The 20074-nt window shown below is 36.2% G+C and overlaps 1 protein-coding gene across 1 annotated transcript in view; it reads right to left on the reverse strand.

Annotated features, from left to right (window-relative positions):
* Nucleotides 1–1112: 1112 nt before the first annotated feature.
* The window catches only part of LOC111866032 (GATOR complex protein WDR59), a 50949-nt gene continuing 31987 nt past the window's right edge, over nt 1113–20074 (reverse strand). Inside the window, exons 17-23 of the mRNA XM_023854542.2 lie at nt 15538–15685; nt 13474–13503; nt 9952–10133; nt 9734–9830; nt 9492–9645; nt 7981–8134; nt 1113–3436 (exon numbers count right to left, since the gene is read on the reverse strand). Of these exons, the coding sequence (XP_023710310.1) occupies nt 7995–8134; nt 9492–9645; nt 9734–9830; nt 9952–10133; nt 13474–13503; nt 15538–15685 (751 nt within the window). The 3' untranslated portion in view covers nt 1113–3436; nt 7981–7994. The remainder of the gene's footprint in view (nt 3437–7980; nt 8135–9491; nt 9646–9733; nt 9831–9951; nt 10134–13473; nt 13504–15537; nt 15686–20074) is intronic.

Consider the following 20074-nt stretch of genomic DNA (forward strand, 5'->3'; position numbering starts at 1 on the left):
GTAGTGAAGGACGAGAATGGTGATCTGCTTGCACATTCCCACAACATTTTGAATAGGTGGAAGAACTACTACTTTCAGTTACTGAATGCACATAGGGTCAGTGATGTTAGGCAGATAGAAATACATACACCTGAGCCGTTACTACCTGATCGTAACCATTTTGAGGTTGAGATTGCTACTGCAAAGTTGAAAAGGTATAAACTGCCAGGTAGTGATCAAATTCCAGCAGAAGGTGAAACATTATGGTCTGAGATCCATAAGCAAATTAATTATCTTTAGAATAAGGAAAAATTGCCCGATCAGTGGAAGGAGTCTATTATTGTATCAATTCACAAGAAGGGTTATAAAACTGACTGTATAATTATCATGGGATATCATTGCTATCAACTTCATATAAAATTGAATCCAATATCTTTCTCTCAAGGTTAAGTCCATATATAGATGAAATTATTTGGGATCATCAGTGTGGGTTTCAATTTAACAGTTTTTTTGACAGTGTGTACTAGAGGAAAAAACTGAGTATGATGAGACAGTATCTCAGCTATTCATAGAGTTAAAAAAAGCCTATGATTCAGTTAGAAGGGAAGTATTGTACAGTATTCTCATTGAGTCTGGGATGCCTAAAAAACTAGTTATGCTGATTAAAATGTGTTCAAACAAGATGTATGGAAAGTCCATATAGGTAAACAGTTGTCTGATAATATTCCTACACAGAATGGTCTAAAACAAGGAAACACTTCATCGCCACTGCTTTTAAATTTTGTTTTAGAATATGCAATTAGGAAGGTTCGACTGTAGGTGAAAGCCAGAAGGAAATAGACCACGAGGAAGACCCAGACATAGGTAGAAGGATACTGTTAAAATGAATTTTAAAGACAGATAAGGTGAGGTGGTATGGACTGGATTGATCTGGCTCAAGATAGGGACCAGTAGAGGGCCCTTGTGAACACACTAATGAATATTCAGGTTCTATAAAATGCTGGGAAGTTCCTGAGTAGCTGCACAATTGTTAGTTTCTCAAAAAGGGCTCAGCTCCATGAAGTTAGTTATGTATTCCAATCCAAAGCAGTGTGAATTAACAACGTTTTCCTGTATACAGTGTCTGAGAAAAATGAAATAAAATTCTATAAGCTCCCATGTATATGTGAATATTCCATGAAGATTCAAAAGAAATGCCAAGTTGAAGCTCTTTACAACCATAACCTGAGTATCTGCTGGTGGCCTAGGTGTGCTTCAGCTAGAACACCTGTGGAGAAGTGAGGTATGACCACACTTTAAATCCATAACTTGGATTCTACATAAATTCAGGCATTTATATGGCCCACGTTCTAACATAATACAATAATGAAGTAGACTGTGTCTACAGAAAAGCAGAAGACTGCCACTGAAGAAGCAGCTAGAAGATCAGAAGCTGAATGCATTCAAGAATGGTTTTAAATGATAAAACACTCTGAAATTAGAAGACAAACCATTCATGATAATGTTCAAGAACAACAAGCTGCAACAAAGTATCAAACTTCAAGATTATTGTGTACTATACATTTCTCTAATGTCACAGAGCAACAAAATGATGGAAGTGGCTGATTGCATTTCTTGAAGATCCTATTTTTCATATTAATGGTCATATGAGAAGGCATTTGTGAGTTTGAGCTTTGAAGAAATCCATGATCTAGAAAGAGATGTGGTGATGTTTGATCATTTCTTTTGGTGAGTTACTAGTATGTCATATTGAAATAGCTATTACATCTAGGGTAGAGGACATACAACTGCCAAAATAGTAGTATGGGTTTAATCTGTTTGATATAATGACAGCAGTCTATAACAAGTATCTGAACTGACACTATATTGATCAATAATTTGGTGACCCAATTGTTCCTCAGTGTGCCACAATTTATAACCTTAGAGAACATTATATCAATTTACTGTGAATTTCTGAATAGTATTTCCTATCTTCATGGTTGTGAGAAGAGCAAATTGCTTGGCCTCCAACAATACTGGATTTGATAATGGTAAAGGAATGCAAGCACTAAAATGATGGTCAAAGAAAGGTTCAAAAGAATGACTGTCATATAGTGAACTGAAACAATATTACACCCCTCTTACATATTTCCTTCTCATGCATTCTCTCCTTAAATATAATTATTAGAACTGAACTGTAATGTTTTATATCAATGGCTCCTCCTTTTTTAGACAAAATACATAACTTCAGACATCCCCCCAAAAGTCTGGAACATGTCAAACACAGTGCACATTTAAACATAACAAATACCACATATTGTACATTTAAACACAAAAGGCAAAACAAGTGGATATATGTAATACTGTTTTTGAAAAAAATATATGTATATCAAAATTCTTACCTTTGGCATACCACTGTTTACATAAGGGAGGAAAAAATCCCAAAATATATCCCTTCATAAATATGTCCTGCAAGCATCTCTATGTCAGTTGCTACTACAGTGAATTGTTATTCTGTTCTGAAAAAAACAGGCTAGTTATCCTAAATCAGGCTTTCAGCTAAATAATCAACCAACAGGAATTTGCTTATATAATAATAACTAATAATAAACATATAATTTGAAACCTTAAGCTTAAATAATTGTTCATGTACCAAAGACATGTTAAGACAGGCAGAACTGCAATAAACTATACATGAAATGTATTTCACTAGGACAGCAATTTCAGCACTGCTATTATTTTTAGCTAAAATGTCAATTTTTTGTTCAAAAAGTAATGGCATTAGCACCAAAATTAACAATGAAAGAAAAAGAACTGGATAAAGAATTCTTTGAATAATCAAGTCGTTACAATATTGCTTTAAATTTGAAATTTACTAAATACATATTTACATATATAACAACCTTTCATGATCTGAACAAAGTATTTTAAATGCCATAATTATTAAATACACTACATGTACATCTGAAGAACTGTTTTCTTCATGTTACAGTGTTCAAAACTGTATACAATTTAGTAATAAAAATATTCAGCTAATAGCCTATAACACAGTAGGTGAACAATTCAAAACTAATTATAGCTGTAAATTAATCCTGCAGAATACAATACCTGCATGTGTTAGCTTGTACAGTATACTGTTTCTCACATTACTATTAAAAACTGATTGGTTGGAAACTAATATGTGAGCACCAGAGATCAAAGAATATGAAGCTATAAAAAAATCCCTATTTTTCTATGTACCATATGTACAAATAGCACTTGAACATAGTTTTCAAAAAGAATTTATATATCTTCCAACCACTACTACATATATGCAGCCTTAAATTGTTCAATGGCAAGTACTAGTTAAGGTTTCATCACTATTTTCAACAGCTTCACTCAGCCATATACAATGACCTCTTCAAGTAGATGGCCAACCAAGACCCACTCCTTCAGAGCCTTTATGATCTTCAGCTTCCAAGATAGGAATTTAAACAGCCTGGGAATAAAGAATGTTACATCTATCAATTTGTTGTTCATCTTTCAGCCTAACAGTGATTCAATCTTATCCATCCACCAAAACATAGCAAAATACTGTTACAATAAAATTTAGCAGACTTTCTTCTTCTTCAAAATTTAAATTATCCAAAATGAAAATGTGTACATGGTAAAAAAAAATTAAGCTATCCCTGTAACAGGCTGTGAAGGCCCATAGGATCGTGAGACTTTGAGGGTCCCACATTATCTAGACAATTGGCTCAATGAGATGGTGGTAAGGTTGTCAGTCTTACAGGCCGGCCGCGCTTTACTCCCCAGGAAAATTATTTTATTAATTCCTGGTACTCATTTCTGTTAGAGGCTGAGTCGACCCCAGGGCCATAGGGCCGGAAGGATTACGTAAATTGAAAAAAATCTAATGACCTCATTGGGACTTGAACCCGCGACCTTCCAGCTTGTAGCATAGTGCCTCAACCAACTATGCTACCGCATGCCCCCTGTGTACATGGTACACCACTTAATAACTCTTGTGTTATGTACATGAAACCAATTCCCTTTTTTCTGTAAATGTGAGAAGCCATCTTACATGAGCAACGTAACCAAAAGTCAAAGTGAAACTTCTGAACCAAGCTGATTCACTAACTTTGGTACCTACAATTGACTTTCCTGTTCATCAGTATTGTTTCAGTCCTTCCATTTTCTTTTTAGAACATCCACATGTCATCTGTGCATTATACCAAACAAATGCTTCTGCAGGTATATAGGAAATAGAACAATGATTCCCAACCCAAACACATGGTAACCTGAAGCAAGGTACATCAAATGACCTCTCATATATGCATGATTTTTTACATACAACATTTAATGACACTGACTTTCACTGTTAAGATTACACAGTGTTGATGACAGGATGATTAATGAAAGTACAGCAGTTGTTGGAATTAGAACTGGCAAGGGAAACTGCAGTGCTTCAAAGACCCTCCACCAGTGTCATTTTATCCACCATAAACCTCACATGACTTGACGTGAGAAGGAACCTGCGGCACCAAAGTGGGAAGCTGGTGAATAATCACCTGAGCTATGGCACACTCAAGTATGCTATTGTGGCCCACCACTGCCACTACAGAGACCCTCCACTTTTGTGTTTTGGAAGAAATGTTTTTGTTTCAGTAATGTTTCAATGTAAAGGCATACTCCAGAGTTACATCACCTTAGGTTCCAGACTGATGTCATAACTAGAAGATGTCCACAAGCTGAAGCAATGACTTACTTCTTACTAGGGCTAGGAGATGTAAAATGAAGAAACAAAACTTTATTGAAAGAAGTTTGAAGCAGAAGGCACATTTTCTACATCATAAGTCAAATAATCATGGACTAAATGCTTTCTTGCTGGAGATTTGGATGGACTTCTTGAAACAGCAAGAGGAGTAGGGCACTGAGTTGATGTTGATGCTAAAGATGGACTTTCAGTGGATTCTGATGTTGTTTGACCTTTTCAGAAGTAGCTGTCTAAGGTCATTTAAGAGCTAGACAGTCTTTTCTTTTCTCTGTAGATTTGTGTAAAAGGCATAATCCGTTATATGGTTAACATTGACTTTCGAACTTCTTACAAAATTCAGACCATGCTTTTCCAAAAGAACCATGCCAGCTTCAAAATTGTGAAAAAGTTCAGAGACAGAGACTCCGGAGACAGGGACTAGCTCTATTGATTGGGCCTAACCGAGTAGGTTTTACCAGAAGACAGAGACAGAATCCAGTCTTCGAAACAATGTGTTTTGAAAAATGAACAGGATGGGTTTTAGATAAAAGACAAGATGATAGATAATGTCTAAAAACATAATATTTGTGCAACTTCAAAGCTTGTTTACAATGTCAGTTTTCCTTTTACTGCATGAATTTTCCAGTAACTAACAGTGCTCATACTGAAAAGTTTTATCTTCTGGAATGTGAGGCTGTGTAATCTGGTAGAATTTTACCAGTGTTTTGGAGGAACATACTGCCCCCTTCTGCAGGGCCAAAGAGTAAGTCAAGCAACCAACAAGCTGCAAGGTAGTCTTCATAGTCACTGCTAAGAGAACATCAAATCCAGCAAAGAATTCACATCATAAAGTTGTCAGACACTTTCCTCAGATACCAATGAATATCCATGGTTGATATTACTTCTGCAGTAAGAAACTTCATTAACTGCTCTCAGTTCTATTTAAATCAGCATTTTTGAAAATGTGGCGTGATTAATGTGTCTCGTTACAGCAACAATAAACTTAAAAAAGTACAAGACTCAAAACTTTCATTTGGTGTGGTACAGACTGTATGTCATTTTTAGTTATAAGGCAAATATTTAAAGGCATCAGTACCAACTTAACTGCTGCAATGGAGACATCATACATTAATCAAAAAGCACAGAGCCTTATGTCACCTGAACTGGATATTCCAAATCTGACTTCATATACAGAGTGATTCAGAAAGATGGACACAAATTCAATTGGCTATATTTCCTGAATTATATGTTGCATCTGAATTCTGTAAAGTACATTTGAAAGAGGATATTGTAAAGTTTCTAATACTACCGCTAGAGCACTTCAGCACCGCGTTAGTTGTAAGCGAGATGGCTAATATGCAACACAAGATTTTTTGCATTCGTGAGTTCAGTAAAAGTGAGTCTGCGACTGCGGTGCAGCGTGCATTTCGTCCTAAGTTTAACATCCAGCCCCCAACGAGGAAGAGCATTTATCGTTGGAATAAACAATTTGATGAAACTGGCTCTCTGTGTAAGGGTAAAAGCCCGGGCCGATCGCGTGCATCGGAGGAGAATGTGGGGCGCATTCGAGTGAGCTCTGAGCGTAGCCCAATGAAGTCAACCCGTAGTGCTAGTAGAGAACTTGACTATCGCAAACAACTGTCTGGCATGTATTCAGGCGTCGGTTAGTGTACAAACCATACCCCCTACAACTGGTACAGGCTCTTCGCGCAAACGATAAGGTAAAGCGTGTAGAATTTTGTGACCGTATGCTCAGAAACATGGAAGATGAATTGTTTCTGCCTCGTGTAATTTTTAGCGATGAAGCTACGTTTCACCTAAGTGGGAAAGTCAACGGGTACAAAGTTCGCATATGGGGGCTACAAAATCCCCGTGTAACACTCGAACATGTGAGGGACAGCCCGAAAGTTAATGTGTTCTGTGCAGTATCGTTAACAAAGTTTTATAGACCTTTCTTTTTTGATGAAAACACGGTTACTGGAGTAACGTATCTTAGAATGCTGCAAAACTGGCTTGTTCCTCAAATGAATGAAGATTCAGGAGATTAGATTTTCCAGCAGGACGGAGCTCCACCCCATTGGCACCTGAATGTTCGTTTCCTGAATGAATCTCTACCTCAACGATGGATAGGTCGCATGGGGAATGAAGACCTGGCACTTCAGTTCTGGCCACCGAGGTCTCCCGATCTCACACCCTCCGACTTTTTCCTGTGGCGATCCGTGAAAAATGCAGTTTACGTACCACTTCTTCCCACAAATTTGAATGGCCTAAGAAACCGTATCACAGCTGCGGTGAACTCAGTGACGCAAGATATTTGTCATCGAGTGTGGGATGAATTCAGCTACCGTCTAGATGTTATCCGTGCAGCTGGAGGGGGCACATTGAACATCTATAAACTTCCATGTATGTATAATCAAATGTAATTTACACAATTCAAATGGAACATATAATTCAGGAAATATAGCCAATTGAAATTGTGTCCATCTTTCTGAATCACCCTGTATTTGTTAACTTGATATACCTCAATGATGCTTATTCACAGCTGATGCACACAGGAAAAATTAAATTTTATTTCTTCTCCATAATTTTAAATAATGCAATGCCACATATTTAATCATGTATAGGATACTTAAAATAGATGGCAACTTCACTACTTCATCAAATTTCTTTATTTATATTTTGGTTCCTGTTCCATTTCACTATTCATGCATTGTAATACCTATATCCTGAATAAATATTACACAGAAATTTATATACATAATTAACATGGTTTTGTTTAACAATGTTTTCAACAACCCAGATTATTTAGTATCAGATGATGGGATAATTGGTGACTAATGAAGTGCAAAGGATGAGGAAGAAGCTGTGGCTTCATACTATCCTGGCACTGGCCTGAAGAGACTGAGGGAATTCCAAAACTTCAATCCCAGTATTCAGTTTCTCCAACAAAATTTGAATGCAGGATCTCCTATCATAAACCAGAGACGCTAACCATTTTACTCTTATGTTCTATGTGTGTGTGAATACTAAGAGCTCCACTTCAAGTACTCACAATCTAATCATAACATTAGAAAAATATAAAACACAGGCTTCAAGAGGATATAAGCATTCTTCATGAAAATAAAAACAGCTGATGACAGATAATCTATGGCTGGAAGATCCACCTACTGGCAGAATTAAAGCAGCAAATTTTCGTACAAATTCCTGTCAGTTGGATGGATATTCATTATTTGCACTTTGTGCAAACAGCAACTATAATTTTAGCCTGCTTAACACAAGCTGCTCACCTTTCTCTGTGCTGTTATGATTCCAGCATGCTGGCAGTCTCTACCATACAACTACAGCCACAGCCAGTTGGACACAGTGTCTCTGACTCAAACCATGACATCATGTGTTCTGAATGTCCTCCATGACCACATACCACACAGAAGTTTGACAACCCTGTGGGGTATAAAATTTTGTTCAGATGAATTACTTCTGCAACAAAAGTGAATGCTACTTTGCTATTCAGACAAGTAAAACTGCAAAGTATTACAGGTACAGATAATAAACATGTTTATATACTGCGCACAGCCCTACATAAGCCCACAGGAGATCAAGATAATTAGTGTTCCCTGAACATTATGATAATATACTGGTCTTCCTGTCTTTATTTTATAACCAGTTTAAGACAGCAAACTCTTGTTTTCAATCAAGTCACTGGTATAAGGCCTGAGTTGGCAATCATCAGCTGTGCGCAAGAAACAACAGTGAGGCTCCTAGCACATCCTCTCCTGTGGTCAGCCCAACATTCTCTTGCACTCTTATACAAATGTGATAGTGGTTTATTAATCTTATTCTGAGAGGCAGGTATATCATACTGGCTATATCTGCATATCCCATCCCACTCATTGCACGCTTTACATCATGCAACCCAACAAACTGACAAATCTAAAGCCAAAAATACCCACTAATGTCATATGTTATCCTATTCTCTCTCTCTCTGCATTGTCTGGAAAATCTTTACAGATCTACAAACTATCCCCCAGCCAACCGAAGTACTTCTCAGACATTTACAGTTTCAAATTATCCACACTTAACCACTCACTTGAACTTATTAACCTAAGATATTTATGTTTAAGAGAAAAAAAAAGGAGGCTTATGAGATCACCTTGTTGCCTGTATCTATATGTGTTTCCATATAACAAGTTCGAATAGTGGAGCCAGAAGAAACAACTATTCCTAGGCAATGGCTCTGTAAACACATTCCCATGGCAATGAATGAACAAGCAACAATAGAATAACTGTTGGATGCAGTGTTTTCTATGCGGTCTGTGTTGTATCAAATACTCCATATGAAGTGAAAGGAAAGTAGATTAGTTTCCCCGAACTTCCTGTTATTACTACTCAAAACTCATAACTGTGGCCATTGCCGCATTCATGATGGAAAACAACTGGACAAAGTTATGCTGGCTGGCAGGAATCACAGCATTTTACTTGCCCACCTACCTCTTACCCCCCCAAGACATATTGACCCCTCAAATACATTGAGACATACCAGTCCATAGTAGTGTCTGAAATTAAAAATGAATCAAATTCATAAATACCTGTAAGTAACAGACACTTCAAATTTACTTCAATTCTGAACTATCCCATATTAAATTAATATTCTTGTTCTTACATTTTCTTTCATTTGTAAGAAATCTACTATTCTAAAATGATTGCAGAAAACCATAAAAAAGAATCAACAAGACAGCCACCTCCTTCTTGCAATATGAACTAAACACAGTAATTCATGAACACAGGCACACAGTCTCACCTCTAACAGACAGATTGCAAATGGAGCACTGTAAAACAAGTCTCTTGCAGGACAAACAGCTAGCACCTCTGACTTGATTGCCACAATACTGACACTCTGAATAAAACTCCACACCTTTATGTATTTCTGGAGGTGTTGACATGTACTTCAATACCTGTAATGTTAAATTCCATTACTGTTGGTACTGATGAAGTTCATACAAGGTCCTATACAAAATCACCAAGTCAGTAAGAGGCCCATACCTGTGCCCGAGCATCCAAAAGATTCCATCTATGCAGAATTTCTGAATATGCTTTCTTGTATGTGTCATACAAATTTGAATTCTTTTCTTCAAGTATCCTAAAATGAAGAGTTTAATTACAAAAAGAACCTAACCTGAAAAAGTTTCACAAAAATGTTACCATCAAAATGTTCACATACCACTCCATTATATCTCAATATGTGTATTTCTTGGACTTACTTCACACTTTTCTCACTGTCTGTATCATTAATTTCTGTATGCTCAATAATTGTTGATGTAAATTTGAAATCATCCAATGAATCAGACCATGAATTTGAGCGATTCTGTTTGAGCATGGGGTAGTTCCAGCCCTCCAGACTTGTATCAACTTGATGGATTGTATGGTATGGCGAGCCTCCAGGCTGGAACAAATCATTCCCATATGAATCATGTTCAGTTATTCTACGTTAAAATATCAAGAACACAAATGCAAACAAACAATGCAACAGAGGTTCAGTGCAAGTTACACTGTAACCTGGACACTTAAAAAGTGCACAGTTATGCATTTCTTTATAATATTTTATTTTATCATACTCTGACATTAACAACACAATACATGTATTACACATACTAATACAGTAAAACCTTCTAAAGTATGCGTTTAAAAATTTCCTTATACAGTAAAACCTTGTCCAATGCATCAGTCAAACACAAACTGGCTTATACGTACAAAGAACAATGTGAACAATTATTTGTTGAAAGTGGAAAATTGGAGTACATGCAGTCTGCCCACCATGCTCTAGTACTGTGCACATCCAACACATGCTCTAGTATTCTCTCCTGATCTTTCCAACATTCCCCCTTTGCCCCTTGTCTCAGGGTAACTTACATTCTTATTGCATTAAATTAAGGGAAGCTGTGTTTTTTTGTTTTTGTTTTTTGTTTTTATTATTCTGATTAGTTCTGTCATTCTTTGCTCTGTTTTGCATTTCCTGTGCACTTATACAGCAGTACAAAACATAAAGCACCTATAGAAGTGAAGATAAGTCATAAGGTTACAACATAGCCAAATAAAACAAGATTCTGTATATGTTGCATGGTGGCATAAGTGTACAGCCACTCAGCCATGAGCATCATGTGAACAAGTCTACCATTTGTACCATGCATGTATGTATTAATGAGATATTATACAGATTTATGTAATATGCCCTTGTAGATCCTAAACTCCATGCTGGACAAGGATTTAATGTACCAGATTTATACTTTAAATATCCATCTGTCTGTGATATCTTTCATTATTTCACATATTTCCCCTTAAGTTTCTGTTCCATGGTCTAGCCCCATATTTATATATGAGGTGTACCTGTTCAAAATCTTGGGTGGAATGTTTTTTATAATTTCCTACAATCTTTTCATGTTTGATAAAAGGGCCATGATTCTGTTTTTTCCCACCTTTCATCACCCCACATCACATTTCAACAACACCGGCTGCAATAGGCTGATCAATCACTTATTTGGATGATGCAGTAAACAACCAAATAACAGTGGAGTTACACTAACTTCAACTACCACTTTACATACAAAAGATTAAGAAACAAAAGTTTTACTGTATATATTAGAATTAAAACAAAGTGATATATAAATCTGGATATCTTTACTGCAATCACTTTATCTGTGCTTAGTACCTTTATCTAACACACACAAATGCAGCATATATTAAACAGGTTATGAATAAGCATTATACATCCACATATATCTCACATATCACTGTTTAACTGATGTTTCTCTAAGGCTCAACCAGACTTTGCTTTTATAATAACTTGGTTTCAACTGAGCACAATTTTGTGATCACATTCAAAGTGCATGCTACACATATGTGAAAACTAGGCAAAGGCAAGGTATCGTCAAGCACAAAACAATGCCCCTCAGCCTTCAGGGGAACTAGGAAAAAACACATGAAAGGTAACAGAGTCACAGGATTATAAATATTGAAGCACATGGGGATAAGAGCAATCATCAGCTTGATCCAGTGGTGTTCCTTAGTATCTCATTTTGAGACAGAATTTGCAAATGAATATCAACAAGGAAACAAAATATTTATCATCACACAGACTTCCTACAATTGCAGATGTAAATTTCCCCCAATGGAACATATTTTCTCACACAGACTCCATCTGTTACAGGCAAAGAAAAAATCTGGTCCTGTACACAGCACCTCATAACACCATGTGCAGCATGAAAGATTTATTGTTTCATACATTTCCCATGCTAAGCATGATTCCAGCAGTGCTGAATATGAATTATTTTTAAAAATTATGTGAATTCTGTTCTTTCCTGATAATCACTTACCACTACAGTAAGGCATTGTATTATTTCATGGATCATAATTTTTATAGTTAACAATACTGATAACAATAAATATACTATGCCAATTATGGACCTTTACTAAATTTATAGTACCGTATTACTCCAAATATAAGATGCCCTTGAATTTAAGGTGTATATAGTTTCTATCTGGTGTTTAGAAAAAAAAAATTAGAGCAGTGCACATTACTCGAATTTAAGATGCACCTCAATTTTTCAAAGGAGAATAATGTGTAAAATGTGCATCTTATATTGAAAGCAATACAGCATATAACTACCTGTTGAACTGCATAACGTAAGTCAGTTTTGACCTAGGACAATAATGCACCGCCAGCATCAGCTTTATCATTCTATATTATGTCCAGGAATTAAAAAAAAAACCTAGATACAGTACACAATAATTAATCAAAATCTTCATAAAAAAAGGGGGGGGAAGGTAAGTTATCCCTGTAACAGGCTGTGAAGGCCCATAGGGTTGAGAGATGTTGAGGCTCCCACATTTTCTACACAATCACCTCACAGATGGCTGGTTTAATCAAAACTTCATATTTTATACCTGACCTAAAATGTGCAGGCACCGTAGAGAATGCCTACATATTATACAGAAATAATGACTCTCATACCTTGCCTCTAATACGTACACTAACAAAGAGTCAGAGAGAGAAACCAACCCTAATAGATTCTGCATCTCTGTTCAACAGTTTCCTGCAGACTTTGTCTTACAGACCGCATGAGTCACAGTGCTGCAGCCATCTCACTAACACGTTAATTCTCAACTTCAACACAAGTTTACTTAGATATATACATAAATCACCTTGTACTAATGAGAGGTTTGTCATGCTGATGAACTTACCAACTGGAAGCACACAAAACTAAAAACTGTATATATAATACATTTTCTGAATGTTCACTGAATGCAATGTTACATATCTGAATGACTGAACATGGCAACCATGCAGTTCTAACCATTCTTCCATGCTTACAATTGAATAATTTTCATTACTAACTTTGAAAATCCATCTGAAAAATGTGCATCCGTATGAAATTCTATATTTTAGATGAGCAAAATGACATTTTTAACTCAGACATATTTTATACAGACATTAATATGCATTAAGAAATGAAATGCAGAAATCGGCAAACCAACATAAACAACACATATTATATAGTGAAGAGCAATTTACAAAGGCCTATGCATAGTGAACAGTCAAGTGACATGTGGAACAAATGGCTTTTGTTAACACATACAAAGCCATGCAAGAAAAAGGCAGAAAACAAGTACTGCGGGTAAGTTTGTTCTCATGCCATAACGGATATCTAGGAATGTTGTCTAAACTGTGGTTGTTAAACATATAAAAAGACTCCATTTGTGTTAGTGATAAAGCACCCATACTTTACCTTGAGCCACCACTTCCCAGTTGCAAGTCGCTATAATAACAAAACAAATATATCAGTCCTAATCGAGAATTGTAGATCATACAGCTAGGATCAATTACTTTGGAATGAAGTTAAAAATAAAAACATTTTACATGCCACATCATCAAAAGGAATTCATTCTGTGGCATTCAGAGTCAGATCAAAATAGAAGAGGGATGGGCGGGAAAACACACAGTACATGAAATAATATATTGACTGCAAGAAGTGTGATGGTAATGTAAAAACTATGAAACCTAATATAAACTACTGTTACAAATATAAATATGGGCAGTCAGAGTTTAAACATTTATACTCCTGAATAGTACCAAAAATTTTTCTTACTGGAGAATTTAATTTGATAAAAAAGCAATAACAAATTTTGTTAGTATGACAAGAGTCATTGACAACTGGAAGGGGTGCAGTGTTACACAAATGAAGAAATTAATTGCGATACAAAAACCAATTCACTGCATGCAGTAAACAGCACATATAAGTTGGAGAACTCCAATTATAGTAAGTAGAACCTGCACGAGCCTATCTACTATATCTGGTCAACTGAAAAATAAAAATAAATTTCATTATTGGTACAGTCACTGACAGAAAAAAGTCACATAATATGTACCACTATTAATGGATTCTTTACAACAAAATATTGTAGATACATTATGGAAGTTTGGTTTCAAGACTGTCTATGACTGTACTTTGGATGTAATTTTGTCCCTAGGACCATACAATACATGCAAACAGAACAGATAATGAAAATATATATTCTGAAGTGCAAAAACAATAACATAGAAGTTCTCTGCCAAAACACAGACATTACACTAGACAAGTTCAAGAAATGCTTCCACGCACACCACATAACAAATGCTCACCAATGTTAGAAGTCCATTTGTGCTGTCCCAGAATATACTGAAGGAAACAGAAATTAACAGTACTTTACCTGTCACTGGCATCCACATGGTCATGCGTGACTTCCACATATGCTTAAATATAACTTATCATCATTACTAGTCTCAAAAATCTAATATATGTCGGACATGTCTAATCTTACCTTGTTTCAACATATTTATAATGTTTAACTTCTATACATATCCTACATTAAAATTTTTACAATTTCTTACATATACAACTAATTAATAAACTATATATCATAGACATAACAAGGGAACACAACATGCTAGGCAAATGCACCAAGAGGAGTAAAGAAAATGTTCAAAATACCATTTGTTCTAATACCGCACAATTTCTGAATATGACACGCACACCACTTTGGAAACAATAGTCTACTGATGTATATGTCCTTACTTATGTGCAACATATGAAATATGATGATCATTACTTTGGTTTCTTCTTGACAGCCAACACATTACTTTTCTGGATTACAAAATGGGTGCATGTATGATTTAAATTACATAAGGGTTGCACAGTAAATTACAGGACTGATTTGTGCTGTTGCACAAGAATTTTGGCATTAAAATTATTATTGTCATTCAAGATGGGCAGTGAATCAAGCAAATCAATAGAGCTGTGTCACAAAACTTAATAATGCGTGAGTTCCAAGAGCCAAAATCAACTATCAGCAGTATTTAGGAACAAGCTTGAATAGGAACAGCAACATGACTCTCATTTAATGTGGTGGGTTTGACTAACTTCTAGAGAGGTGACTATGCAAAGTTTGTATAACAATGCAGGATGGGGTGGGGGAAAGTCTGGAACTGAAGGGTAATTATGCAGGGGTGTCAAAACTCTTATAACATGTGTATGAATAAAATAAAATTAAGTCCTGGAATTTATTGTACATGCCACATAATGTATGAAGATGAAAACAGTTTATTTCAAAATATCATGAAGTAATTATCAGTAACCATCACAGTAGTTAATGCATGTTTCATTGATATATGATTTACAAGCAGTAGGCCTTTTTATAATTTTAGCCTCACACGTAATATTAAATGCTAAAACTGTGAGAATGTACTGTCATATGACTAGATGATGGTATATAATGCACTGCAAGAGAAGTGGACATTGCCTAAACTAAGATACTATCCTGGCATTTGCTTGGAATGGGGGAGGGGGAGGGAAAGAAAATGGGTCATAATAGTTGGTATCCTGGCCAGGATTCAAGCCAAGCACATCCTGAATACCAGTCCCAAGAATTACCTCATCAGCCAGCTCACTCAGCAAGTGAAATCTGTATTTGGAAATTCTGACGGAGCATCTGAAATTATTCTGTTTACCTGAATATTACTTTTATGACCAAGTAACGATTTAACTATTTCTCTTATTTGTTTTTCCAAATAAGCTTTCTGTTAACTTGGTTAACTTCTATATATACATTCTTGGAACCAAAGATGATATATACTTTACAGGAATTCTACCTTAGCAGAAAAAACATCTCTCTCTCACTTTTAGTTATCAATTTAACCATTATTAGTAACTCTGTGGCTTTTAGTCTGCAAGTGAACTGTACCGACCAAGCAACCACCACTTGTCGGTGAAGTTAATTCCAACTTTTGCAGACAGAGGGTGCTGCATGGTCAGCACAATGGATTTCCACAGCCGTTAATCTCAGTTTTCTAGACAGGAGCCGCTATTTTTCCATTCAAGTAGCTCCTCACAAGGCTGAGTGGACCCCGTTCCAGACCCACTGCTTCTCAGAAAACTGGTAGCACTGGGAATCGAACCCAGACCTCTGGATCTACATCCATGAACTCTGACCACTANGCCGGGGATCGAACCCAGACCTCTGGATCTACATCCATGAACTCTGACCACTAGACCACAGAGGCGGGATATTATTAGTAACACTGGTTTCATTTTATAATGGATTTTTGAAACAGGGTTCTCACCCACTTTTTGTTTGGATCATGTCCAAAAACTCCAGTGATTCCCATGTTTTCTCTTTCCTCTTTGCAATTTAGACACTCTTCCCCTATTACCACATTAATTTACAAGTGTGTGGACAGGCAGGACATAACACATTGGTCCTACAATGAGGGTACTTGGTTCAAACTCTGACTGGAGAATGACTAGATTTACTGAAGAGTTTGTAATTCTTCTAAGTTTTCCATTCAAAATGCAATGACAGTATCAGTTGTCAAACTCTTCCTCCTGCTTCATCATTCACAACCCTCTAACCACATTCACTTTATGTATTACCTAGACAGTTTATATGCCTGAACAACCAACATCCTGCTTCCTTCTACTTAGGAATCTATACCACACCGGTTCCATGCAGTCACTGTTTACAGAAGTAAACAAGACAGTGAAAATATCATGTACACTTAACAGGCATATTCAGCAGGAGAAATTATACATGACACAGTCTTCAAATTACAAACAAGAAAACAAAATACAGCTTATGTGAGAAAATTCTGTAACTCAAATTGTGCCTTAGTTAAGATAAATTGAATAATTAACACTATGACAAATTTTTCCCTCGTACTAAATAAACACATTCATATGCAACTACAAACTGTTAGTTGACACTTATTCAAACTGGAGAGAAGTCATAACTATGGGCCTGTACTAATAAATACACAATCAAGATTAAGGTTTCACTGTTGTTTGTTCTTACACACATAAAAAAAAAAAACAATAAAAGCTTTCATTTTTAATTCAATCCTTTGCTGAAAAAGAAAAACTGAAGCATTAGTTTTCTTGGAGATGCTTGGGACCTTGCTGTGTCCAGAAAATAGACTCGTAAATTAAGAAATGTAACATAATATTCCTCTTGTTTAATTATCTGTAAAACTGTGAGACTTACGGAACTGGTGCAATGGATGCAAAATGTGTTTTTTTATTCAACTTTTCTTTGAAACATTTTTCTGTGCTTGTAATATGCGCAGAAACACACACAGGCCTTCACACATGGTGAGCATTGGAACTGCCTGATGATTTAAGCGGATGGGCAATTTTTCTTATAATTCTCTCAAATTTCATGCAAATCCATCAATTGGTTCTTGAGTTGTTTCAGGCATACAGACAAATTTACTGGCAAACTTAATAGGTTCTCTGTAGGAATGTAAATGTGGCCCAAACATGAGTCTGAACACAACAATTTAGGCTGTCTGAGGAAACTGGAAAATATTACATCCTGTGTGGAAAAGAGAGCAACATCAGAAACTTTGGAAATGCCTTGTCAGTAAACAAACACAAACATAGGGTGTATTATGTACATATATATTTCCATCTTAAATGCAACTTATTATCTGGTCACCCTTCTTCCTCACTACATGTTTTGGCAGCATACAGCCATCATCAGGTGTTGTCTAACTTGCTAAAACTGTTGCAATGTATGTCAAAATTACATATCGCATCTGAATGTGATATCTCCTAATTGAAATAAATTAACTTTGAATTAAAATTAATTAACAGCTTATTGTTTTCCATTGTGATTGCTGTCCATTCATTTAAAAGATATCTGCTTGAGTGTTTCTTGTTTTGGATTTATTTGCACTGCATTCCCTTTGCGGTGTGGGTATTATATGTCTTATGTGTGTAGTTTGTAAGGATGCCGATGCAGTGTTACAATCACTTTTGTTATGTATGAATCATTGGCTGTAGGTTTCTTCATGCTGCTAGGCTAGTTATGTGGTTAAGTGGTTTGTGTATGTAGATTTTGAAAAACAGCGCAACAATTTTAGCAAGACAGACAACACCTGACAATAGTCACATGTGGCTGAAACATGTAGTGAGGAAAAAGAGTGATCAGATAATCAGTTGCATTTAAGATGGAAATATATGTGTACAAAAGATATATTAATGCAACAGGATGCTTAAATACAACATTAGGGTGAGATGACAGGACACTGTAGCAAATAATTCAGGCCTGATGGTGAAATATTATTACTGCAAATGACCATCACTTTGGAAGATATAAATAATGAATTAAAGAACCATTTATATGAACACAAACTAATATAAAAACAATTTCATAGATGCTATGTGAGTACTGTTACATGATTTCAGCAGCAGTCAAATATCTAAACATTTTCATACCAAAAAAGAGAAACAGGTATTTACAGAAGGAAAATACAGCTTTTAATACTCTTGGATTCAGCCTCTTTGGGCTTTAGGAAAATAATTCTTTCAAACAGAACAAGATCAGTCTTAATGGCAAGGATGGTATCAAAGACATGTGAAAGAAATGTTTGGAGATTATACAGTGGAAGTGAGAGAGATCTATGAACATATACGAGGGCTATTCAGAAAGTAACATCAAGTGAGCTGTTAACAAAATAAGCAATGATGGAGAAAAATATTGTATACAAAAAATACATAGATACTTCAGCTACTTCTATATGTTGTCACCACTAGAACCGAGGTAAATGTTGTATTGGGGAATAAGCTTTTGTATGTCTGTGTCAAAGAAGAGCACACCTGTGAGTTCAGCCACATTTTGACACCTTCCATCAACTCCTCATTACTGCTGAAGTACTGTGATCACAACCAGTTCTTCAGGCAGGTAAAAAGGTGGTAGTCACTTGGAATAAGATCAGGGCTGTAAAGAGGGTGGTCAAACAACTCCCAGTAGAAATGCTCCAGCAATGCTCAAGTACAAGCAGCTGCATGACTATGTGGACGTGCAATGTCATGGAGGAGCACTACACTGGATGTCAGCATTCCATGCCTTTTGTTCCCAATGGCCAGCCCTACGTAGTCTTTCTAGCATTTTGGAATACACTTCTGACATTATTGTGGCCCCTTGTTGCATGAATTCCATCTGTCCCAGAATACAGCCACCATCAACTTTCTTGCAGACAATGTTTGTTTAAACTTTATCAGCTTGTTTGGTGAACGTGTGCACATCTACTGCTTTGTCTGCTCTTTGGTTCCAACATTCATAAATGACCCAGGTCTCATCACTCATTATGATGTGACTGAGAAATTCACTGCCATCTTTGTGGTATCACTCTAAAAAGTCAAAGTTGAAGCCATTCTCTGCATTTTGTTCACACCTGTGAGAATTTGTGGAACTCATCTTGCATAAAACTCATGAGAGCCTAGCTTAACTGTGACAATCTTATAGATAACAGTATGTTACATATATGGAAATTAACCTTTAAGTGCCGAAGTGCCCCGTTTATGCCAGTCATGAGTAAGGTCGTCATGGCCAAAGTGCCCCGTTTGTGCCAGTCAGGCATTTAAACTCCGCTGGTGGAAGCGCGCACACACACCACTAGTGGAAGCACATGCACAGTCCTAACTATTTATTTTTAAATGTAGTAATTACCAGACAGACTTGAGTAAAACCCTAATAGAGGAATTAAATTGATACCTAAATGAACAACAGCAAATAAAAATATACGTATGAGTTATGCCAAAACTTATCCACGATCCAGTAATTTTATTGCAGATTCTGCAGATAGGTATGTAAAAAATATATTGTAAAATTCGATGTACATACCTTTTTGTTGTTACCTGCTTGATGTATATATAGGCTGAAATTATACTACAGTATTCGATTTCACTACGAACGCACAGAAAACAGATCGTCTCTGTATCTTAGCCACGATGCAGCTGTGTGCTCATTCAAATAGAAGGGGCAATAAACTTTTGCAGCTCTAACAGAAGGGCT

Source organism: Cryptotermes secundus, unplaced genomic scaffold (genome assembly GCF_002891405.2).
Source record: "Cryptotermes secundus unplaced genomic scaffold, Csec_1.0 scaffold1054, whole genome shotgun sequence".
Taxonomy (NCBI): domain Eukaryota; kingdom Metazoa; phylum Arthropoda; class Insecta; order Blattodea; family Kalotermitidae; genus Cryptotermes; species Cryptotermes secundus.